Genomic DNA, 25,865 nt, shown 5'->3' with positions numbered 1-25,865 from the left:
GAGCATGAGCAAAAGGAAGAATAGTTAGGAGGCAGGAGATAAGTTGGTACATAACATCTGCACTGGTCATCGAATTGAAGAATGAATTTCGTGTCGCTTGCTCTCCATATCCCAATAGTTGTGCATATTCTGCCTTTTTGGAAACTCTGAGGCAGCCTATTCCAGATCCGAACCAGCGAAACTTTTTTTTTGTTGCCATTGCTTCATTTACCAATTATCCTCAACCTAGCTTTATCTCCTTGATTATGATCGGGACAGATTTTCTCCCATCTGTCCTGTCCAGATTGATTTTTTTTGATTCCTGAGGGAATTAAGGAATGGTTGGGGCCATTTATTAAAAAAAATTATAGCACAAAAACAGCCTTTTCAGCCCCATCAAGTCATCAAACATCCATCTATTCATTTTCCTATTTTCCAGCACTTGGTCCATAGTATTACATACTGCGACATTCCAAAAGGTCATCTAAACACATCTTGGTTCCTGCCTCTGCCACCCTTTCAGGCAGAATTCACATGACACTAAGGTTATAGTCCAACAGGTTTATTTGAAAGCACTAGCTTCTTCGTCAGGCACTTCCATATCATGACCCTTTGAGGCAGATTTTCCTCCAATCCCATCTAAACTTCTTCCTCCTTACATTAAAGCAGTGCCCTTGGTTATAGAAGTTGAGATAATGATCAGCCATATTTAACTAATGGAGAGGACTCATGAGGGAATGTGGTCTCCTGATATTCTGAGAAAAGGGAAAAGAGTAAAAGAAGCAGAGAAAGGAGGCAGGGAAGGAGATACAACATGTGATACAGAGTGAAAGTGAAATGAGTGACTGAGATACAGAGAGTACTGTACAGGAAGAGATACAGAGAGAAATAGAAAAACCACGATTGTAGGAGAGTGGGTTGAAAGAAGAGTGTGATTCACAGGAAGAGGGAGATATAGAGAGGGTTGCAAACAATGAAAGAAAGAAAGGGATGTGGGGCAGGAAGATAATTACACACAAGGAGAGAACAAGGGAGACAGATGAGAGACACACACAAAGGGGTTGATTGAGACAAACACAGGAGCAATTGAAAATAGAGACTGGCGTGGAGGGAGAGAAATGGAAATAACATTAGAGAGATGGAATGAGGGGGAAGGGACTGAGAAAACGGGTAAATGAAAGGTCACAAGGATAAATACAGAGAGGGGGAGTGGGGGAGGACTGGAGAAGAGGGATGGACAAGAAAGACAGGTGTTTATCAGGCAATATGAATACAGTGAGTTGCATACATTAAATTCCAATCTAATGGAATCTTCCCCAAATCTAAGAAATTTTGGAAAATTAAAGCCAGCACATCAACTATCTCAGTAGTTACTTGTTTTAAGATGCTATGGTGATATCCACCAAACTTGTCAGCCTGCAGCACCAACAATTTACTCAGTACAATTTCCTTGGGAATTATATTTAAGTTCCTCTGTCCTTTCCATTTTTTGATTTACAACTACTTATGAAATCATCTTTAGTGAAGACTAATGTAAACTGTATGTTCATCTGCCATCTTCTTATGTTCCATTTTTAATAGTCCAGTCTAATTTTCTATAAAACCAATGTTCACTTCATTAACTTATTTCTTCATTATAAAAACTCACTATCTATTTTCATAATTCTGGTTAGCTTTCTCTTGTATTCCAACTTTTCCCTTATTATTAATCTTTGAATCACTTTTATTTCAAATTCAAATACTAAACAGTCACTTCAAGTTTCCTAATATTATTGGCTTTTCTAGTTTAATGAATCATTTCTTTGTATTCTGAAAAATCCTTTTAAATATCTGTCACTGCAATTCTAGTGACCTATCTCTTAACCTTGTTTGCCAGTTTACTTCAGCTACCTGTTTTCATGTCCTCATAATTGCCCTTATTCAGGCTTAAAATACTCATCTTGGCTCTACCTTTCTGTTTCTCAAACAACGTAAGAGTCATTCTCATTATTTGTTGCTAGGGGCACCTTCACTATGCAGTCACCATCTCAATACGCCATATCCGCTGTCTAGTTGACCACAGAAACTATCTTGAAAACATTCTATGAACTCACCACTTAGGCTACTTTTCCCCACTTGGCTTCTTCAATTCACATTAAAATCCCTACGTTATCTAACCACCTATTGTGTAAAAGCTCTCCCAAATGTCACATCTGGTTCTTTCTCTATTCACCTTAAACCAGTTCCTCTGCCATGTGAATGTTTATCCCAGGTTGGGATAAGGAAGGAAGTAGAAAACTCTTCAGGGAACCGCACCTAGCAGGGAGAGATATGGTTGGAGCAGATATTGGGAAAGGAGGAGAGAGAGAAAGAGAAAGGCAGGAAGGAAAGTTCAGACTATTATCATCAACTTGCATTTTGATTCAGCCTTTTTGTGAGGTGTCAGAGAGCCGGGTTTATGGTAGGATCTGCAGATTTGGGTCTCCTCAATGTTCAATGGCTATGTTATGACACGTGGTGAACCCTTCTGCTAATTAAACAGGAAAACTCACCTTGCCTCATAATCTGTTAAAGTAGGAATGGCAGAGAACTCCCCAACTTCCACTGTTTAAAGAAAAATATCAATTTTATTCTTGAACTTCAAACACCATCTCTCTTAAATGTCTGTTATCTACCTCCAACTCTATAAAAATACATTGATCCAATAAAAGCCCCTATTAAAATTGCATCAAGTTAATTTTCAAAATCAAACAGCAGCTATTAGCGTCAGTATCTTTCAGTTACAAATCTGCCTGGGTTGTCTTTGGTCTTTTGCTGCAAAGATGTTTCGTATGGAAAAGGTACCTTTGAGAGTGTTTCGATTGGTAGTCTCTCTCTCTCTCTCTCTAGATGGCAGGTTGTCACTCTCTGGCTTACTGTACAACGTCATGTACAATGCGACATAACTTCCCAACTTCTATACTCAATGCTCTGCCAGTGGTGCCAAAAACCGCCTTCTCTGCCCTGTCTGCCTGTGACTCCACTTTCAGAGAACCGTGCACCTGAACTCCAAGGTGTTCTACTACAGTCCTTAAGGCCCCACCATTCACCATGAAACTCCTATCTTGATTTGACTTTCCAAAATGCAAGACCTCACACTTACCTATATTAAACTCCATTTGCCATTTCTTGGCCCATGTCCCCAGCTGATCAAGGTCCTGCTGCAGTTTCTGATAACCTTCCACACTGACGATGATACCTCCCATTTTAGTGTCATCTCCAAACTTACTAATCATGGTTGAGGGTGTGGTGCTGGAAAAGCACAGCAGGTCAGACAGCATCAGAGGAGCAGGAGAATCGACATTTCGGGCATGAGCCTCATCAGCCTCATTCCTGATGAAGGGCTCATCCCTGAAACATCAATTCTCCTGCTCCCCAGTTGCTGCCTGACCTGCTGTGCTTTTCCAGCATCGCTCTCAAAACTTACTAAGCATGTCTTGTACATTCTCATCCAATTCATTAATATAGGTAACAAACAGCAATGGGCCCAGCACAGACTCCTGAGGCACTCCACCAATCACAGGCCTCCATTCTGACAGCACCCTTCCACTCTTACCCTCTGCTTCCTACCATCAAGCCAATTGTGTATCCAGTTTGCTAGCTGCCCCTGGATTCCATCAAATCTAACCTTCCAGAGCAGCCTACCATGTGGAATGTTATCAAAGGCCTTATTGATATCCATGTAGACTATGTCTAACACCCTAACCTAGTCAACCTTCCTAGTCACTTCATCATAGAACTCTAACAAATGTGTGAGGCAGAATTCCTAATCAAACCCTGTATTTCCAAATACATGTATATTTTATCTGTCAGAATGTTCTCAAGTAACTTATCTACCACATATGCTAGGCTTACTGGTCTATAGTTCTCAAGTTATTCTTTGCTGTCCTTATTGAATAAGGGCTGAAAATGTGTTGCTGGAAAAGCGCAGCAGGCCAGGCAGCATCCAAAGAACAGGAGAATCGATGTTTTGGGCATGAGCCCTTCTTCAGGAAGGAGGGGAGTGTGCCAAGCCTGCTAAGATAAAAGGTAGGGAGGAGGGACGGGTGTTGGAAATGCGATAGGCGGAAGCAGGTTAAGGTGAGGGTGATAGGCTGGAGTGGGGGTGGGGACAGAGAGGTCAGGAAGAAGATTGCAGGTTAGGAAGGTGGTGCTGAGTTCGAGGGTTGGGACTGAGACAAGGTGGGGGGGGTGTGGAAATGAGGAAACTGGAGAAATCTGAGTTCATCTCTTGTGGTTGGAAGGTTCCTATGCGGAAGATGAGGTGCTCTTCCTCCAGCCGTCGTGTTGCTATGATCTGACAATGGAGGAGTCCAAGGACCTGCATGTCCTTGGTGGAGCGGGAGGGAGAGTTGAAGTGTTGAGCCATGGGGTGGTTGGGTTGGTTGGTCCGGGTGTCCCAGAGGTGTTCTCTGAAACGTTCCGCAAGTAGGTGGCCTGTCTCCCCAATATAGAGAAGGCCACATCGGATGTAGCGGATGCAGTAAATGATGTGTGTGTAGGTGCAGGTGAATTTGTGGCGGATATGGAAGGATCCCTTGGGGCCTTGGAGAGAAGTAAGGGGGGAGGTGTGGGCGCGAGTTTTGCATTTCTTGCGGTTGCAGAGGAAGGTGCCGGGAGTGGAGGTTCGGTTGGGGGGGGTGTGGACCTGACGAGGGAGTCACGGAGGGAGTGGTCTTTTCGGAATGCTGACGGGGAGGGGAGGGAAATATATCCCTGGTGGTGGGGTCTGTTTAGAGGTGGCGTCCGTTTAGAGGTGGCGGAAATGACGACGGATGATATGATGTATATGGAGGTTGGTGGGGTGGTAGGTGAGGACCAGTGGGGTTCTGTCCTGGTGGCTATTGGAGGGGCGGGGCTCATGGGCGGAGGAGTGGAAAGTGGAGGAGATGCGGTGGAGAGCATCGTTGATCACATCTGGGGGAAATTGCGGTCTTTGAAGAAGGTGGCCATCTGGGTTGTTCGGTATTGGAACGTGTCCTCCTGGGAGCAGATGCAGTGGAGACGAAGGAATTGGGAACATGGGATGGCGTTTTTACAGGGGGCAGGGTGGGAGGAGGTGTAGTCTAGGTAGTTGTGGGAGTCGGTCAGTTTATAGTAAATGTCCGTGTTGATTCGGTTGCCTGAGATAGAAATGGAGAGGTCTCCGGAAGGGGAGAGAGGAGTATGAGACGGTCCAGGTAAATTTGAGGTCGGGGTGCAAGGTGTTGATAAAGTGGATGAACTGTTCAACCTCCTCGTAGGAGCACGAGGGAGCGCCAATACAGTCATCAATGTAGTGGAGGAAAAGGTGGGGGGGGTGGTGGTGCCAGTGTAGCTGTGGAAGATGGACTGTTCCACACATCCTACGAAGAGGCAGGCATAGCTGGGGCCCATGCGGGTGCCCATGGCAACTCCTTTGGTTTGGAGGAAGTGGGAGGACTGGAAACAGAAGTTGTTCAGGGTGAGGACCAGTTCAGTCAGTTGAAGGAGGGTGTCAGTGGAAGGGTACTGGTTTGTACGGCAGGAAAGGAAGAAGATGAAGGCTTTGAGTCCTTCGTGATGGGGGATGGAGGTATACAGGGACTGGATGTCCATGGTGAACATAAGGTCTTGGGGACAGGGGAAGTGAAATTCATGGAGGAGGTGGAGGGCGTAGGTGGTGCCCCAAACGTAGGTGGGGAGTTCTTGGACTAAGGGGGACAGGACCGTGTCGAGGTATGCAGAGATGAGTTTGGTGGAGCAGGAGCAGGCTGAGACAATGGGTCGACCAGGGCAGTCAGGTTTGTGGATTTTGGGTAGTAGGTAGAAACGGGCGGTGTGGGGTTATGGGACTATGAGGTTGGAAGCAGTGGATGGGAGATCCCCTGAGGTGATGAGGTTATGGATGGTCTGGGAGATGATGGTTTGGTGGTGGGAGGTGGGGTTGTGGTCAAGGGGGCAGTAGGAGGAGGTGTCCACGAGCTGGCGTTTAGCCTCAGCGGTGTAAAGGTTGGTGCGCCAAACTACTACCGCGCCTCCCTTGTCTGCCGGTTTGATAGTGAGGTTGGGGTTGGAGCAGAGGGAGTGGAGGGCTGCACGTTCCGAAGGTGAGAGGTTGGAGTGGGTGAGAGGGGTGGAGAGGTTGGGGTGGTTAATGTCGTGGTGGCAGTTGGCTATAAAGAGATCAAGAGCGGGTAAGAAGCCATCACGGGGCGTCTAGGTGGATGGGGTGTGTTGGAGGCGGGAGAAGGGTTGTCAGAGGGTGGGCAAGAATCCTGGTTGAAGAAGTAGGTGCGGAGGTGAAGGCGGCGGAAGAATTGTTCGATATCTCGCCACATGTTGAACTCGTTAATCCGAGAGCGTAGGGGAATGAAGGTGAGGCCTCTGCCGAGGACTGATCTTTCATCCTCAGAGAGGGGGAGATCTGGAGGGATGGTGAAAACATGGCAGGGGCTGGAATTTGGACCTGCTGTGGGGTTGGAGTTGGGGGCGGGAATCGGGGTGGGGATGGAGATCAGAGCGGGGTGGGGTTCAGCGTGGGGGCAGGGTTAGGCACGCGAACAGAGATCAGTGTGGAGCGGGGTTAGGTGGCAGACGAAAATCAGCATGGGTAGGCGTGGTGAAGGAGATCAGCGTGGGGGCAGAGATGCATGTGGCGTGGTCGTTGTGCAGTGAGTGATGTCACTGGGGGCAGAAGTGGCTGCGGCGATGGCAACCCCGGGGGCGGAAGTGGCTGTGGCGATGGCAGAAACGGTGTTGTTTCCGATAGCTGTGGACCCCATGGAGGCCGCGAATCTGTCGGTGATGGTCTTCCTGGCGATCATGGAGGCTGCAAGGTCGGTGGAGGTGGAAGTGACGTCATGGTTCATGTCAGCGATTGCTGCCGCGGGCGCTGCAGCGGCTGCATGGTTAATGGCGCCCGAGTGATTTCGGAGGCCGATGCGCTTTTCTAGCAACACGTTTTCAGCTCTGATCTCCAGCATCTGCAGTCCTCACTTTCTCCTTATTGAATAAGGGCACGATATTCACTACCATTCAGTCTTTTAGGACCTCACACATGGCTAACGATGATGCAAAAATATCAGCCAGAGTCCCTGCAATTTCTTGTCTAGCATCTTGCAGTGTTCTTATATATATCTGGTCAGGACCAAGAGATTTTTCCACCTTCGTACATTCTAATACATCCAACACCACTTCTACTGTGATATGGATTGTCCCAAGATATGACCATTAATTTCCCCAAGTTCTCAAAAGTCTTCATGTCTTTCTCCACAGTAAACACAGAGGAGAATTATTCATTGAGCACCTGCAGTTCTACACATACACGTCCCACTTTGGTCCTGGAGTGGTTCTATTCTCTAGTTATTCTTTTTCCTTTAATATACGTGAAGTACCTCTTTGGATTCATCCTTTGTCTTCTCAGCCAAGGCTATCTTGTGCTCCCCTTTTCACCCTCTTTTCCTCTTTCAGTAAACTCCTGTATCTCCTATATACATCTATGGGTTCCCTTGATCTCAGCTGCCTATACCTGAGTCATACCTCCTTTTTTTCTGGTCAAAGCCTCAATATCGCGTCATCCATCGTTCCCTATTCCTGCCAACCTTGCCCTTCACCCTCTCAGAAACATATAGACATTGAACTTTAGCTTTGACTTTTAAAAGGCCTCCCATTGCCAGAGATCCCTTTACCTGCAAACAAACTACTCAAATCAACCCCTACAAGCTCCTGTCAATTCCATCAAACTTTGCTTTGTCCCAGGTTAGAACTTAAACCTGTGGACCAGTTTGGTCCCTCTCCATAACTATTTTAAAATTTATAAAATTATGGTTATTGGTCCCAAAGTGATCCTCCACTGTCACCTCCATCATATGTCCTGCCCTATTTCCCAAGTTCAAGTCAAGGTTTGCCCCTTCCCAAGTAGGACTCTCTAAATACTGCTGGAGGAAAAATTACTGAATGCACTTAAATTCCACTCCATCTAAGCCCTTAATGCTCTGGCAGACCCAGTCTATGTTAGGAAAATTAAAATCCCCTACCATGACAACCTTATTGCTCCTGCAAGTCTCCCCAATATCCCTACATATGTGTTCCTGCAATTCCCATTGACTCTTTGGGGGCCTATAGTACAATCCCAATAATGTCACCATCCCCTTCTTATTTTTAGCTCCACTCAAAAGGCTCACTGGATGATCTCTCAGTTATTTCATATTTGATTAAGGTGAGTATCACAGCAGTAATCAAAAATGCAACTCCCCCCTCCCCTCTTTCCACTACCTCTGTCCCACCTACCCTGGTACATTAAGCTGTCAGTCTTATCCCTCCCTTAGCCATGTTTCTGTAATGGCTATAATATTCCAGTTCCACATATGCATCCACAGCCTTCATTCATTGGCCTTACTTGCCAGCTCTCATGCAATGAAATAAATGCAATTTAATCCAACAGGCATTTCTTGCTCACTGTCATGTACCAGCCTGACCTGTCTCATCACTTTACTATTTCTGATTACTGCCAGCTTTGTGTTTATCTCCCTGCTGTTGAGGATTCCAACCCCCCCACCACTCTAGTTTCAACCCTCCCATGTAGCATTAGCAAACCTGGCCACCAAGATATTGATCCCCCTTCAGTTCAGATGTAACCCGTCCCTCTTGAACAGGTCTCCTTTGTCCCAGAAGAGATCCCAATGATCCAAAAATCTGAATCCCTGCCCCTGCACCAATTCTTTAACCACACATTCATCTGCCAGATTCTCCTGTTCATACCCTCACGAGCACTTGGCATTGGAAGTAATCTGGAGATTATCACCAACGAGGTCTAGGTTTTCAACTTTTTTTGTCCTTGCTCTCTATAATTACTCCACAGGACCTCATCTCTATTTCTACCTTTGTCATTTGTGCCAATGTGCACAATGACTTCTGGCTGCTTACTGCGCCCCCTTGAGAACATTCTGCAGCCGGTCTGGGACATCCTGGACCCTGGCAGCTGAGAGGCAACACACTATTCTGGATTCCCATTTGCGGCCACAGAATCTGTCACCCTAACTATTGAGTCTCCTATCACTAAGGTCCTGTTGACCTTTACCCTTTCCCGCTGTGCCCCAGAGCCAGTCATAGTGCCACCGAACTGACTAGGTTCCCCTGTATGGTCATACCCCTCAACAGTATCCAAAATGGTATAATTGTTTTTGAGGGAAATGGCCACAGGGATTCCTGCACTTTGTCTAATGCTTTTGCCTTTTCTGGTGGTCACCCACCTAATCTCTGCCTGCACCTTAGGTGTGACCACCTCACTGAAACTCTTATCTATGAAGTGCTTAGTATTTTGGATGATCCTGAGTGCATTCAGCTTCAGCTCCATAACACAGTTTCCCAGGAGTGTACTTCCCACAGGTGTCATCATCAGGGACGATGGAAGTCTCCCTGAGATCCCACATCCTGCAGGAGGAACATGTGACTGCCATCTCAACTGCTGTGAAACTAAAGGGGAAAGTTAAATGTACTTTACCCAAGCTTACCTGCACTTTTTGCTTGGCTACTGCTCTCCGAAGCCTCTTGACCCAAACCCTTACTATTTACACTGCTCGCAAATTTTGCAATAGTACTTCTCTCTCCACCACCAGCTCCCCCCCAACCCACCAACAAACATTTTATCTTGCTCTTCAGTGTGGGTGATTGCTTCCAGGCTATAATGTATGTGCTGAAGTGATTTTTCTCTCTCTCTAACGAAACCCTGCTGACTTTTCTTGATATGATGCTTTCCAAATGAGAATTAATTCTGCACCAGAATTGCTTCTAATAGCTTCCCAACTACCGAGGTTAGACTAACTGGGCTGCAGATTCCTGGTTTATCTCTTGCACCTTTTTGAATGATGGTACCACATTGACTGTTCTCCAGTCCTCTAACACCTCTGCTGTATCCAGAGAGACATTGAACATCTTTACAAGCACCCCTGCTGTTTCCTCCCTTGCCTCACTCAACCTAGAGTATACTTTATCTACCTGAGATTTATCTACTTTTAAGCCTACCAGATCACTCAAAAGCTTCTGATGATGCTAATTTCGTTAGTTATATCAGAGATCATCATCCTAACTTCTATATCCAGGTCACCTGCTCATTTGTCAACTGTTAAAGACCAGTCCAACCCAAACACACTGCAAATACAGCAAAATGACCTAGATCCTAACTTCTATCTCAGTTAATAGAAAGTGTAAGGTGATGTGTTCCAGATGTAATTTGATTGGTCACACTACTCGGCTTTAATAAAGCACACATCATTCTTACACCCAGTTAAAATACAGAAGAAACAAAGAATTGATAGAAATTTAATGCTATTGGAAAACTTAACAGTATAATGGATTATTTAACTACTAATCAGTAACTGTTCTGATATGATAACATCCCATAAACACACCCTTGGCAGAGACAATGTCAGTAAAAAAGATTATCTCGCATGCAACTCTGACAGAGAACCCAAGTTTTTAGTTATAACAGAGAATTCTGGGAGAGAGAGAGAGAGAGAGAGACAGAGCGCCAGCTTCCACAGCCAAGTCGAAAACCCTAGCAACTAATAAAAGTGGAGTTTGCACATTCTCCCAGTGTCAGTGTGGGTTTCCTCCAGGTTCTCCAGTTTCCTACCACAATTCAAAGATGTGCAGGTTAGGTGAATTGACCATACTAAATTGCTCAGTGTTCAGGAATATATACGTGAGGGGCAAATGTAGAGCAATAGGGTGGGGTGGGTTGCTCTTAAGAAGGTCAGTGTGGACTTGTTGGGCCGGAGGGGCTGTTTCCACACTAAGAATTCTATGAAGCTAAACTAAAACTTTGTTCTGTGGGAACCTGACTTGACCCAGTCATACAGCTATTGTTCGAACTTTAATAAAAGGCCTCAAAAGTTGCTTACTTTATTGACTTGGAGGAGACAGCTCAGCATCCATGGCTCAAAATCTCTCTTCAAAAGAAAACTGGCCAAAATAAACCTCCAGAAGCAATAGTATCATCTCATCAACACCAACCCAAATAATTCATTTAGAATCCTATCTATATCCTCTGACTTCATGCACAAATTATCCATGTTGTCCTCAACAGGCTCTACCTTTTCCCTTGTTCTCCTTTTACCAATAATCTATCTGTAAAGCAATTTAGGATTTTTCTTTTATTTTACATGCCAGTATCTTTTTTGTATCCCCCTTTAGCTCTCCTAATCTTTAAGTTTCTTCTTGCACATTCTGATCTCCTCTAGGATTTCTCATTTTGAACCCGCATGACGATGCTGCTCCTTTAACAAGGTCATGTTGTCCTTGTCATTTTTCACAAAGGTCGTAAAGGTGCAGATTCCAAAATGTCGAGTGTATCTACCTGAAGAAACTTAAGCTTTTAAACAAGCACTTGAACTGTGAAAGGGGAGCAGTCAGTTCTCCCAGTTCAGCTTTTCCCTGGTTTGGTTTGGTTGGAGCAATCAGGCTGCAGATCAAAGAAATAGCTACCTGGGAGTTGTTCCATGCTGAATCTCTCCACCATCTCTCTCTCCTATAAGACCTGGTGTTTGATTTTACCTTCTTTGCCAAGGGGATTGTGGCATGAATTTGGAATCATTAAGTTGGAATAATCAGATAGGTCAAGTTATTCTACACTTTGTTCTCTTTTGATTGTGTTTCATTTCATAACCTTGCAAATAAATTCTGTTTTGTTTGAAACTAAGTGGTTGGGTCAGCTGCATCACTCCTGGAATATCCACTTGCACCCGCATAAAACAACTAGCAAAGGTGGGGTCTGGGCTACTTTCTTGTATTGTTTTGAGGTGGTTTGGCCTGGCCCATAACATTTGGTACCTTCCAAAATCCTCCCTTTAGCTCTTAAATTCAATTCTGTTTATCCCTTGATATCCAGAGTTCACAAGATATCAAATCCCACACTTTGTCCTTATCGAAATATGTTGACCCTATACTCTAATTTCCTTCTTGAAAGCATCCAACTTCTGAGGCAGATTTACATGAAAGTATCTGCTGCCAGTCCACTGTGGCTAAATCATATTTGGTCTTACTAAAATAGATCTCATCCCAGTTGAGAACTTTCAGACAAAGCCACATCTATTTTCCTAACTGTTTTCAATTTAATAGAGTTATGACTGCTGTCTGCTAAATGCTCCCCCACTTGTACTTTAACCACTTGTCCACCTTCATTACCTCGTAGGGCCTTCCAAGTGTGGGTTTAAAAAACTGCCCTGGATGAAATTTAAGAATTTCGCGGCCCTAGAACTTTTAACATGATGATGACTGCCATTGACATTGGGAAGTTCAAAGCTTCTATCACTACCCCATTACTTCTACACTTCCGATCAGTTTTTCTATTTCTGTCAAACTTTTAAGGGATGTAAAGTCCATTCTTGCAAATGTGCAAGTATATGGGTTTGAGCATAATATACTGATATAGATTGGGAATTGGTTAGCAGACAGGATTGCTTTCAGAATGGAAGGTGTGACAAATGGGAGTTCCACAGGATCAATGTTTGGGCCCATCTATTCACACTACATTTCAATGATTTGGACACATTTCAACCAACATGATAACGGGACTGATTTTCAGGCCTCTCTACTTTCGGGATTGCTACAAAACTTAAAGATTCAATCAAATCTCTCAGTCCTTCTCTACCTGTTCAAATCAAATTACCCCAAACCACTCATCAGGTTCCTTTATTTAACATGAAGACTATTTATTATAAAGTCACACAGGAACTATATTAACTATTCCTGCAGTACTGCTGGGTCAAAATCCTGTAATTCCCTCCCCAATGGCATTGTGGAGCAGCTGATCAAGACAACAGGACAAGGGCAACAAGGGAAGGGAAATAAATGCCGGTCTTGCCTGTGACATCCATACCATGAAAACACAAATTATTACTTAAGATTCACACTATTAGTGCAACATCCAAACTATACGAGAGAGAAAACATACAGTAATTGACAATAATCAGACACTTGACAATGATACTTCGAGTAAAACCTTGTACATTCACATTGAATACAGATTAGTAGGCTGATCACATTGTGGTAGATTTGGAGGTTCCATCCTTACAGAATCATACAGCATACAAACAGACCCTTCATACCAACTAGTCCATTCTAAATATAATCCTAAATTAAACTAGCCTCTGCTCCTGGTCCATATCCCTCCAAACCTTTCCTATTCATGTTTTTAGCCATAGTCTTTTATAGGTTGTAATTGTACCCACATCCACCACTTCCTCAGGAAGTTCATCCCATATATGAACCACCCTCTATGGAAAAAATTTCATCAGTTTTAAATCTTTCTCCTCTCACCTTAAAAAATATGCCTGCCAGTCTTGAAATCCTCATGCTAGCGAAAAGACTAGCACCATTAACTCTGTCTATACTCACTATCTTACAAACTTCTGTAAGGTTGCCTCGCAACCTCCTACGCTACAGTGAAAAAGGTCCCAGCCTATCCAGTCTTTCTTTATAATTCAAACCTTTCATTGCTGACAACATCCCTGTAAATCTCTTCTCAACCCCCTCCAGTTTAATAATATCCTTCCTTTAAGTTGGCAACCAGAACTAAACATGGTATTCCAGTAGGCCTCATCAAAGTCCTGTACAAATTCAACAAGATTTCCCAACTCCTATATTCAAAGGACTGAGAAGTGAAGGCAAGTGTGTCAAATACCTTTTTAACCAGCTTGTCTATATGTAATGCAAGCTTCAAAGACTTATGTAGCTGCACCTCTAGGTCCCTCTGTTCTACAACACCAGCCAAGGCCCTACCATTAATTACATGAGCCCTGCCTTTATCTGTTGTACCAAAATGCAATACCTTCCATTTATCCAGATTGGAATGGCAGATGGAGTTCAATGAAGTGGAGCATTCACTGAAAATAAAACAAACCTTTCTCTTAAATTATGTCATTGTTCAAATCAACATTCACTTCATAGGCTATGGTTGAAACGCATCATAATGAAGTTCAGCAGAGTTTGATTAATGATTTCCACACTGCAGGCACAGTGTAGACAGATGGAGACACCAACCTGTCATTCATTTTTGGTGTCATTGGCTTGGCCTGTATTTACAGTCCATCCCCACTTACCTCGGGGTGGTGGACAGCTGCCTTCTTCAACCACTAGAGTGACTCCAGTATAATTATCCAACAATGTTGTGAGGAAGGGACTGTCAGGACTTGAATCCAAAAACACTCAGGAACAGTGATCTATTTCCAAGGTGGTGAGTGGTTTGGAGGGGAACCTGAAGGTGGTATTCCCATGTACCTGTTCTGCTTGTCCTTCTAAATGCAACATTGGAAGGTGCTGCTTAAGTAGCTTTGGCAAGTTACTGCAGTGTGCTGAAGCATGGTACATACTGCTGTCTTTGTGTGCTACTAATGGAAGGAAAGGTGAATGGTGATGGTGGGAAGGAAGGAGGGGGGTCACAAAATGAGGACACACCAATGAAAGAAAGAGTCAAATTGCTTCATGAAGAATACACAGCATTTTATTATTCACAGTTAATTTCTATCTACCAAATGCATTGAGAATCAAGGGATAAGTACACAGGCCTTTCCATTTAACATTGATTTTTAATATATACATGAAATGTCTGCAAGGCTTATGATATATACCAATTCCAAAAAGTAAACAATCAAATGGTCCAGGTGCTGAATACTCTTTTGCACAGTCCAATAGTTCAGGTGACAGTGTCCAATCACTCACTTCATCATTTCTTTGCATTTCGCAGCATAAGGCAGAAAATAAACCTAAGGAAATTAAATTTCAACAACAGAAATGGACTCCAGGAACCAATATACCATTTTAGAACAAACCACAGAACAGTCAAATGTCCTGGGCACCCAGTACTGTCTACATCTGAACTCAAGACAAGTGGGCAGGATCAGGTACAAGTATATGACACTTCTTCCGTGTGCACAATTCACTTTGCAAACTCACTGCCATAAACTGTCAAGTGTGTGTATTGTTCTTCACTAGCATTTCTATGTGGTTATGGTGCCATGAAGTGTTGACCACTATACAAACTTTGAAAACAGCTAGCAGTAAAATTAGAGCATCTTAACAAATGTGGTTAAAATCACTGATCTTAGGGAACAGTACCGGTGCATGCACATCTTTCACTGTATAACACCAGGTACAGTTGTGATAGTGCAGTTCTGACATTATGTAACACTGGGTTCAGTACTGGTGCATGCAGGTATGATATTATAACATGGGTATAAGCACTGGTGAGTCAATTCTGTCACTGTTTAACACTATTTGCTGATAATCATTGAAGAAATTTGAAGGGAAGTTAAAATCACACAAAGTGCCTTACACAAGGTTGAAGTGTATCAATTGATGGGCAATTTCCCTCCCCCAAGCCAGGAATAGGATATTTGTACCAGAATATGCTTATCTAGCCCAGAGTGTTGGATGTTCTGTTACACACACAATATACAGCAAAAAAATTAAATATTCGTAAGAGAACTATGTATATTAGCAACGGCTGCATTAAAAGGATATATCTGATTCTGGGATCGATTATTTTGCAGAATGTTTGTTGGAACATGTTTAAAAATTGCAAGCTAGGAAACAAAACACTTGCAAGTCTCTCTCAGATAGCCACAATGGAGGCGGTGCTCAGGTACATCACATTTCCACAGCAGGCATAATCCTGTGACAATATGAATGTGTACCAGTTTACAAATAGTTTTCTGCATTCAGTCATATTACCCAAAGTCTGTTGTAACATTACACCTTTACAATGCATCAATTCAGATTAAATCTGAAGCCAACTCCCAGAAGTGAAAGGACAGAATAACAGACTTGACCCATGGATCAAACATAGAGCTGTTTTGACATTAGCCAGATTCAGTATAACTCAACACATGCTCTCCATTACCCAGGACAAGACCAGCAGTTCTGGTCTCCACTCACAGATAAGATGACTCATCGAATAAAATCAGTGCTAGTTATGTGTTTCCAGACGTTTCACTTGAGAACTCTGTACAATATTGTACCATGTCTATTTCTTATTCCCTGAATGATAAAAGTCATTATCAAACTGTTGATAACTCAGTGTAGTTCATAATGCTGACTTCCCTGTAGGAATAAGGAATATGCCAACCAATTACAGGAACACACAAGATTGTACTAGTACTGAACTAATGTCACCTTGCCCATATACTTAGCACATTCATGGTGGGCACATCAGCAGCTAGAATAGAAATTGAACCGCAATAAACAAATGGTATTTCATGACATATTTTCCTGTCAATGTACAACATTACTAATAGACATGCTATGGGAGATGGAATGGGGTGGTGAAAAAGAGTCCATAGTTAACCACACAGGAACCCCAGTAATAATGTAGCGGAACAAATGAACTGGAGGCTGGCTTTAGTTCCCATCCATCCTGCATTGGGGCTTGTCTCTATGCATATCCAGGAATTTGTTGTCTGCATGATTACTACCAACGTCTCCCCTTCCAAATTTTGCCTTTATTCAAATTCTCTTGCACACTTTGATCTGGGAATTTCTGTTCTTCAACCATTTGCGAAAGATTCTGAAGGATTGGTCTTCATTTCTGGCCTTCTCAATTGCTGATTGGAGACATTCAGATCCTAATCCTCATTGTGTCTCTGTGTGGACACTGTTTGTGCCATTAGCAATAACGATTGGATATGGTCAAAAGCCATGGTAATACTCTGCACCTCTACCTTACCAATCATTTATCGTTGACAGCAGCAGCCCTAAACTGTATTCTGAGAGCCCTCTGAACATTTCCCTATCCCTGGGCTGGTAAATTCTGGCATCCATTGATCCTAAACACAATTTTTTTTTATCTACATTTCTTACACTTCTGTGTTAAAAGTACTACACTTGTAACCCTCCCAACTCTATATAAAGATTCCATCAGTAACACTGATGCAGTCAGCTGAGACAGGTCTCCTTATGAAGGATGACTGTGTCCATTGGGCCTGTCCTTCACCTCCACTTCACCAGAGCAAGATATTCCCCTGCTAGAATTAGACAGCGTGTGGACTCTGACATACAACCTAGTGTCACTATGCTTGAGCACCATATGACAGAGAGCAGGAAGTGTTGCCTACACAACTAAGAACATCCAACATCTCAAAACACAAGGCTCAAAAATCATTGCTGTCTTGGCAAAGCCAAACTGGCTGGGCTCACCAAGTGCAAACGGTCAGAAATGACATTGTATCCATGGAATTATGGCAACTGACCGGTCCTAAAGAGTGATAATTTGTCATCTTGGTTCAGTTTCAACTAATCACAGTGATCAGTTGAACAGTTACATGCTCTTTCATTTGAATCAATATTGCCCAATAAACAGACTAGTTATTACAATGCTCAATTGAAACAAGAAAAGCAAGTTTAGTAAAAGCAGCAGGACAGCTTTGAAAAAGTTCAAAAGAATTAGCATTTCTCAGTTATGTCGCCATAAAATGTGTTCCATTCAAAATAAAAATCAAACTCCTATTGTCCAGGGTGTGTGGGAAGAAACTGTGCTCTCTCTTCAGTAACACAACAGAATCACTGCTGTTTTATATTAATACAAACCTGGCTGGAGGAATGAGCCAGGTCAAATGTTGTAAAAACAATTTGGAATGCGACTGATGTGAAGAAATAAATATTTGACCCAATGTCTCAGTAGAGCAAATGTGACCACAGGAAGCTGAGGAATCATCCCCATTGTGGCCTGACCTGCCACCTTCAATGTGCAGTTATAGAATCCCTTCCAGTGGTACCAAGGGTCTGAAACATTAGCACATCCATAATTGATAAATACAACACAGTTTATCGACAGGAGATGCTGCGTCACTCGATCAGAGCCCCAACTTGCAGTGAAAGGTGTAGGGGACAGGAGGGTGCTTTGCAGTGAATGAGAACACACACAAAAAAACTCGCGATTCTCGTATAATCTCATATTCAAATCCACCACCCATGCCTGGGATAGAAGACCAGTGACCCCTCAGCATAATCTCTAAACTAGCCACTGTTTGCAGCTCAAGGTAAGATAAGTTATCAGCCAGAGTCTGTGTTGATACATTAAACAAAAAAAAACAAAATCAAAGGCACTATGATAGAATTCAGAAAGTGCACAGCCACACACCTTTAAGACCATGAGAAGCCCAACCTCCTGTAAAAGCTCCTAGAACATGCTGCCGATAAAAGCCCTCAAAGTCATTTCTTAAAATTATAAGTCATCTTGACAATTTATACATGACTCCTAAAGCTGCTAGCTGCTGAAGGAAACTTTAGGTTTATTTCAAAGGACAAGCTAAATTAACATAATTTGTACAAAAACAAGAGGAGAAAATAAAGCAGGAATTGTGTGTCTGGAACACACAAGGCCAGGAATTATTCTTTTTTCCTTTTAAAAAGACCGAAGGTGAGGATTGTTATGAACCTCTGGTCTGTGTTACATCTCTGATAAGATTATTCAATATTTGCATAGAGAAAAAAAACATTGAAATTCTACAACAGGATTAGAGTAATGGAATTTATAACCCATGCAGTGACTGATAAAGGAGAGAGAGGAGAGAGGGAGGGGGTTCGGTGGGCGGGAGAAGCAGCTGCAGAAACTGAGGGGTGAAACCACTCTGAGTTTCTGTTCCCCCTCCCACAGAATTGATTTTGGCTCTAGTTTGAAGTTCCGTACAGACTGCGGAGTTCACGGAGGAGCTGCGACTGCTCTCAGCTATCAGCACTGCTGTCCATCAGATGTTTCTGTTGACTGGGGTAACATAATTACGAGGGAACATTCCCGACTGCCCGTGGCAACTGCCCTTCCACCAGTTGGGGTCAGAGTTGTCAAGAACCTGGATGAAGTCACCGCGACGAAATCCAAGTTCACCTTCCTCCTGAGGGTCAAAATCGAAGAGTGCCTGCACGTATGTCGGTTGCTGTTCGAGGGTGAGGAGAGGAAGAGCAAAGATGCAATTAAACAGATAGGCAGGATGTCTCAGCCTACATTGCCATCTCCCAAATGCTGTGTGGGAACCCAGTGAACCCTGAAATTTCGGGTTCCTTGCTTTCTGTGGGCTGTAGCCACAACAACACTCAAGAAGCAAATCCCTGTTCAACTAAGACCCCGTGTGGGGACCACATTCCTGTAAAGACTCCTAACTGGTACTTCCAAATAAACCTGTTGGAGTATAACCTGGTGTTACGTGATTTTTAATTTTTTGAATGGATCAGGTTTACATTTGGTTGAAGTGAGGTGGTTTTAGTTGGTTAGTGCTTGGATGCATCACTTTACACTGTTTCCATCATTCATTCCCAGGGCATGAATAGCACAGATATGAATTCAAGCACCCTTGACACTGTCCCTAACAAACACTCCCAGGAGAGATATATTAGCCCCAAATTCTGAAGCACATTCCCTATTATGCGAGTGTGATATTTTCCATTTCCCCATAGGGACCCTTTCCCACTGTGATTGGAACAGGATCAAACTCACCCAAAGCCCACTGCATGTCAGACTGAGGCATCAGCAGACATAAGCACTTGCTTTGTGACTGATTGAATTTTAAGTCAGATAGAGACAACAAAAGCATTGGAGTGTGGGAAAGAGAAAGAGATAATGAAATTTAGAGGGGAACTTCCAAGTTTGTGGTCCAGATAGCTGAATACTTGGGTCACCAATAGCGGAGTGATTAAAACAGAGGAGTTCTCAACAGACCAATACTGGAAGACTACAGACACCTCAAAAAGTTGTAGAGTGGAACAACATATAGTGAGAGATATAGATTTGAACACAAGAATGAGAACCTTGAAGTAACGCCAACAAAGTTTCTCTCGACATTGGAGGTGTCCTAAACTCCACTGGAAATTCCTGGTTTCAACCACAGAAAGAAGTTTAGCTTGTATACAAGTACACATGGCTCCCCCCCTCACCAACCCCACCCGTCCACCCGCTGCAACGTCCATTGACCAATACATGCTGACACTAAAACCGGGAGATCCTACTTCACACTGACATAGATTTAGTGTAGCTTTTGTACACAGACTTGATGGGTTGAAGAGCCTCTTCTGTATGACACCATGAATTGCTAGTATAGTATTTGAGGGATGAATAATCCTTTATGGCTGGAATCAGCCTTGTTTCTAGGAAGCAACAATTACTGTGGCCATTTTTTGTGAGCAGACTTAGAGAGCTGTGCAGCTCATTACTTCACCAGAGCTCAGTGTTCTCAATTCCTCCTCCACTTCACAACTTCTGTTTTCAAAGCAAGAATCAATGTTTTGGGTCCAGCAGCACTTCTTCAGTTACTGGACCTGAAATGTTGACTCTGCTTTCCCTCCACAGACTTCCTGGGTTTCTCCAGCAATTTCTGTTTTTGTTTCACCATTCCAGCATCTGCAGTTTTAACTTTCTTTTGTTCTCTGCTTTCAACTTTTCAACGGAATAATTGCTCAACACTAGGAAAAGTGTGACCACCCCAGGAGCTGGTCTCAACTGGGTTTCAGGAGAAACAAGATTCCAAGGTTCAGCAGCTAAACAAGATTGACAAATTGCAGGGGGCTGGGATGGGGCAAAATGAGATTGATGATAAAGTGGGAACTTCAGCAACTCATTCCTAATTTGCAGGGTATTCCAACCTCTGAACTGGAAACATTCTGCAAAAAACAAAAACTCCGAAAACTGCAGCAAGAGCCAGGTAGCTGCACCAAGAACCTGTTCTTTAACATTTGCTCTTCTGCCCACCTTTCCAATCGCTTCCTCCTCACCTGTGGAACCTGCTCAATGTCACGCAGGAAAATCTGTTGGTTCCGTGACACAGATGTAGATCTGTGATAGTCCACAAGTTCATTCAGAGAGTTAAACTTCACTACCCACAGGAAGTACTTCCCGGCACCATCGCGTAGTACTTTAAAATGCTGCACATCATTCCCAAACCTGTATGGGGCACACAAAGGAGAACTATTGTTTTTAAAAAGGTCTAGAAATATTACAATTCAAACTACACCCAGGCACTCTATCATGTCTCATGTGTTTCTTCATTCAAAGGCACAGGCTTCTGTGAGCTGTACATCTAGATGGACTGGTTTGGGTTATTTTACAATGGGGGATGGTGGAAGGGGAATTACATTTACCATCTGATTTATAGTCATTCCAGCTTTTAGGAGATGTTGGGTTTGCTCAACCCTGGCCAATTGTGCTCAACCACAGCGCTTAAGCTGAGCTGCGCAAGGTCCAAGATAGCCCTTCACTGCTGTTCCATTTTGAATGCTTTGTCAATCGATCTACAGAATTATTAGGGCTTTTAGCTCTAAGAAAAGATCTGCAAACATTTTCAATTCCAATTTAAGAGACCACGTAGTTCCAGTAGCTGCCAGTAGAGTGTGGGAGGAATAGTTAGCTATAGTTCAGTCCCATAATCTGCAAAGGTGACAGGTTAAATGCTCTCTGGATGGGTATGGTCAGCTTGGAGACCCATCCAGACTGTCAAAGTGATGTTGCAAGAATGGTGGCTGCAAGGGGTTTATTCAACTTTAGCCACAGAGCACTGTACAATGATTCAGTCCTTTATACTGGGTTTGGGGGACAGGGGTGGAGAGGAGGCGGTGGTATGTGCAAGGAGAAGAATTTGGTTGGGAAGAGATATTAAAATGAAGCTTATTAAAATGAAACAAAAGGCAATGCCAGGTATCTTTATATATACATCAAATGAGTAAAACTCTTGGTCCCCAATACCTTGCTCCCCGAACATGAAATATTACAACACAGATTCAGGTCATTTAATCCATTGTACAGTTCTTGCCAATTGGCTTAAATTGGTGCCTGTGCTATAGGGGCCTCGGGGATTTCAGTTGCTTGTTAATAGGAATATCCTTTTATGAAGGATCCAGAAGGTAAAGGATCTGTTAACCATCTAAGAATGGAGGATTGTGAGCTTGAAGATTATACTCAGGAGCAGTGCACAAGGAGACTTCACTTCTCTTAAGCTGTTATTAGTTGTCTCACATCAAGCAGGATGAGCTGAAAATGTTGCATCTGTTAAGTTCAGACATCTAAATTAACAAGATTGCCATTCAGTGGGGAGAGGGGTGAACCTATATAGAGACCACTCCCACCCTACTGAAAATGGATCAATCCACTGTCACCCTTTTGAGTAATAAGCATTTAGAATGAAGGCAGCCCTAAAAGAAATTAACGCTGACAAAGAATTTCCTCACTGGAATATGTAGAATTACTTTGAGAGATTAGCAACAGTCGGGGCTAAAATGCTGCAATTACAGGTCCTGGTGCTGTAATATGACAATCATGTTCTTTTGCATCTTCTTGCTACAGAAAATCACGCTGCAGAACTTGGCAAGTTGAAAGTTCAAGTTATCAAAATAATATCCACAATTCGTCGATCACGTTACATCCAATTCACCCTGATGAAACACGTGTTATAGTAGAATAACCTGTACCTCCCAAACAGCATTATGGGTGTACCTACACTGCACATGAGCTGCAGCAGTTCAAAGATAGGTAATAAATGCTGGCCCAGCTAGCAATGCCAGCATTCTATGAATTAATGAAAATGTCTTAGAATAAGGGATCAGCCACTTTGAGATGCTTGTGCATCTTTGAGGATCCTCCACTGTAGAATCTTACAGATGCTTAATGAAAGTGGCATGGTGGTTCATTGGTTAGCAATGATGCCTCATTCTGCCAGGAATCTGGGTTTGATTCCACACTTCGGTGACTGTGTGGAGTTTATAGGCTCTCCCGGTGTGTGTGAGTTTCTGCCGGTTTCCCCAGTCTCCTCCTACAGTCCAAAGATGTACCAGTTAGCTGGACTAAGGAATGCACAGGCTAAACAGATTAGCCACAGGAAACAGGGGTTTACAGGGATGGGGTAGGGAGCTGAGTTTTGGAGGATGCTCTTCAGATGGTTGGAGGAGACTTGATGGAATGACTCTTTCTGCACTGTAGGGATTCTAGACATTGAGGGAATCAACAAAGTGCCAAGAAGGTAGATGATCTAACAGGGTCATATTTAATGGTGAAGCAACCCAAGAGATGGAATGGTCTACATCTGCTTTTATTGTTCAAGTTCTTTAAAGAAGTCCTGATGAGTACTCCTGAGGTAGGGGTGTGGGTGAAGCTGTAGAAGTGAGGAACAAATGGGAAATTCTCTTTTTGGATTGTCGCTGCCTACTAATACTCACTTAACCGAGAGAGAGAAGTCTCCAGGGGCACTTTCACTTTCCCGTATGAGGAAAGCCCCATCGTGCCTCTGCTTGCTGAGAAGCTCCTCTGCCTTTGCTCTGGAGATTTTCCCAAAAAACCACCTGTAAAAAAAATGAAGTCACTTAAGTCCATTGAAAGTGGAAGGTGGAAGTACTACACACATCTCACCTTTAACTATCACTAATACTGACATTTAAAAATTATAGCTTTAATGTGGGTAAACTTCTGTGTTCAGATGATTATTACGAACAGACAATGAACCAAAATAGGAGGCATTAAGAGATTTGGCTAAATATTTGACCAAACGAAAACCTTCAATAGGTAAGAGGAATCGAGAGATTGAGGGCCGAGGGGGAGCGAGGGCCAAGGCTAGGGTGGAGGGAGGAAGGGGTTAGGGTGGAGGGAGGAAAGGGTTAGGAAGGATTCAGGATCCACTTTGTTGAAAATATGGGCTCCAACCTTCAGACAACGGAAACCTGGGAGGATGCGCTGCAGCAATTCATCAACAGTTAACAGTATCTTCCAAAATACTCATTCATCTACAAGGACAAGGGCAGCAGCTACATGGGAGCACCACTAGCTGCAAGATCTTCCATAAGCCACACACTACCCTGACTTGGAAATATAGTCACCATTCTCTCACTACCACTGGTTCACACTTTTGGAACTTCTTAACATAATTATGGCACTTTCTATGCCAAGTGGACAGCATTAGTCGAAGGCAATGGCTCAATGCCACCTTTTCATTGGCAATAAGGGATGGGCAGTAAGTACTGACCCAATCAAGACTAGAATGGTCAGGTCATGGTATGAAATGCATGAACGACTATTTTAGCAGATGAACCGAGCCAGGGAAGAAAGCCTACTGGATTCAGCACATCCTGCTTACAGTGATCACATCTACCAGCTAATATTACCAGTCATTCCATCCAATTGTCTCTGTTGAAGCTAGCCATTTAGATACAGAACTAGCTGAAAGGTAGGAAACAGAGGATAGTGAAGGGCTGCTAATCAGACTGGAGGCCTGTGCAACAAGGATCGGGTCTGCTGCCTTTTGTCTATTATATGAATGATTCGGATGTGAAATTAGGAGGTATCACTAGTAACTTTGCAGATGTCAGCAAAATGGGAAGTGTAGTGGACAGCGAAGGAGGTTACCTCCGAATACAATGGGACCTTGATCAGATGGAGTTTAATTTAGATAAATCTGCATTTTGGAAAGGCAAATCAGGACAGGACATATACCCTCAATGGGAAGGTCTGTGGAGTGTTGCTGAACAATGAAATCTTGGTGTGCAGGTTCACAATTCCTTGGAAGTATAATCACAGGTAGATAGGATAGTGAAGTCAGCATTTGGTATGCTTGCCTTTACTGGTCAGTGCATTGAGTAAAGAAGTAGTTGAGAGGTCATGTTGCAGCAATGCAGGACATTGGTTAGGCCCCTTTTGGAATACTGTTTGCAGTTCTGGTCTCCCTGCCTACAGGAAGGGTATTGTGAAACTTGAAAGGGTTTAGAAAAGATTTACAAGGATGTTGCCAGGGTTGGAGAGTTTGAGCTGTAGGAAAAGGCTGAATAGGTTGGGGCTATTTTCTCTGGAGTGTTGATGGCTGAGTGGTGACCTTATAGGAGTTTATAAAATCATGAGTGTCATGGATAGGGTGAATAGCCATTTTCCCTAGGGCAGCGGAGTCCAAAACTAGAGGACATACGTCACTTTTCTGTCATTTTCTAACTACCTTCACAGATCAGTGGGGGCAGGATCAGTCCACAGCCTAAGGGCTGGGACATTAACTGAGAAGTACCAGAGATAAGTAAAAGTCAAAGAATAAGAGGAAACTAAAGTTAAGGTAAAGGTAAAATCCTTAAGTAATTAGAAAAGTGAGCAAGAAAGATGAAGTAACTTCAAGTTCAAATGATGGCAGTTGAGATGAGATGTGGGAGGCCATGAATCCTACCAGTATACTAGATGACCATCCCTGCAGGAAATGCTCCCAGCTACAGAAACTTGAGCTCCACATTTTAGAGTTCAAGCAGTGGTTGGAAACTCTAGCACACCCGTGAGGTGGAGAGTTACGTAGATAGCATATTTGGAGATGGCCACACTGCAGCTAAAGGAACTGAAGGAAACAAGGGAATGACCACGAGCAGTAAAGGAGAAACAGAGACAGAGACACAGTGCAGGAACCCCCTGTGGGCCTGCTAACAAAACAGCTTTCCATTTTGGAAGCTGATGAGGGTGTTGGTTTCTCATGGGAGTGCTGACACAGCCAAGTTTCTGGCACTGTGTGACTGTACGGGTGGGTGATGCAGCAGCATAAAACAGGGATGATCATGATAGGGGATTCACTAGCTGGGGAACAGGCTTCCATTTCTGCTGCTGCAGACATGACTCCAGGATTGAGTGTTGCACCTTGGAGCAGGGCTGAAAATGTGTTGCTGGATAAATGCAGCAGATCAGGCAGCATCCAAAGAGCAGGAGAATCGACGTTTCGAGCATGAGCCCTTCTTCAGGAATGAAGGAAGCCTTCCTGAAGAAGGGCTCATGCCCGAAACGTCGATTCTCCTGCTCTTTGGATGCTGCCTGACCTGCAGCGCTTTTCCAGCAACACATTTTCAGCTCTGATTTCCAGCATCGGCAGTCCTCACTTTCACCTTGGTGCAGGGTCAGGGATATCACAAAGTGGCTGCTCGAAGTG

The 25,865-nt window shown here is 43.5% G+C and overlaps 1 protein-coding gene across 1 annotated transcript in view; it reads right to left on the bottom strand.

Annotated features, from left to right (window-relative positions):
- Nucleotides 1–14,436: 14,436 nt before the first annotated feature.
- Nucleotides 14,437–25,865, bottom strand: part of LOC132827706 (growth factor receptor-bound protein 2) — a 138,377-nt gene continuing 126,948 nt past the window's right edge. Inside the window, exons 3-5 of the mRNA XM_060844386.1 lie at nt 23,146–23,268; nt 20,713–20,881; nt 14,437–18,884 (exon numbers count right to left, since the gene is read on the bottom strand). Coding sequence (XP_060700369.1) covers nt 18,699–18,884; nt 20,713–20,881; nt 23,146–23,268 — 478 coding nt within the window. The 3' untranslated portion in view covers nt 14,437–18,698. The remainder of the gene's footprint in view (nt 18,885–20,712; nt 20,882–23,145; nt 23,269–25,865) is intronic.

The sequence above is a fragment of the Hemiscyllium ocellatum genome, chromosome 25, assembly GCF_020745735.1.
Source record: "Hemiscyllium ocellatum isolate sHemOce1 chromosome 25, sHemOce1.pat.X.cur, whole genome shotgun sequence".
In the NCBI taxonomy this organism is placed as follows: domain Eukaryota; kingdom Metazoa; phylum Chordata; class Chondrichthyes; order Orectolobiformes; family Hemiscylliidae; genus Hemiscyllium; species Hemiscyllium ocellatum.
Note: the sequence above shows the minus strand (reverse complement) of the source record. Positions and strands in the feature narration are given on the sequence as shown.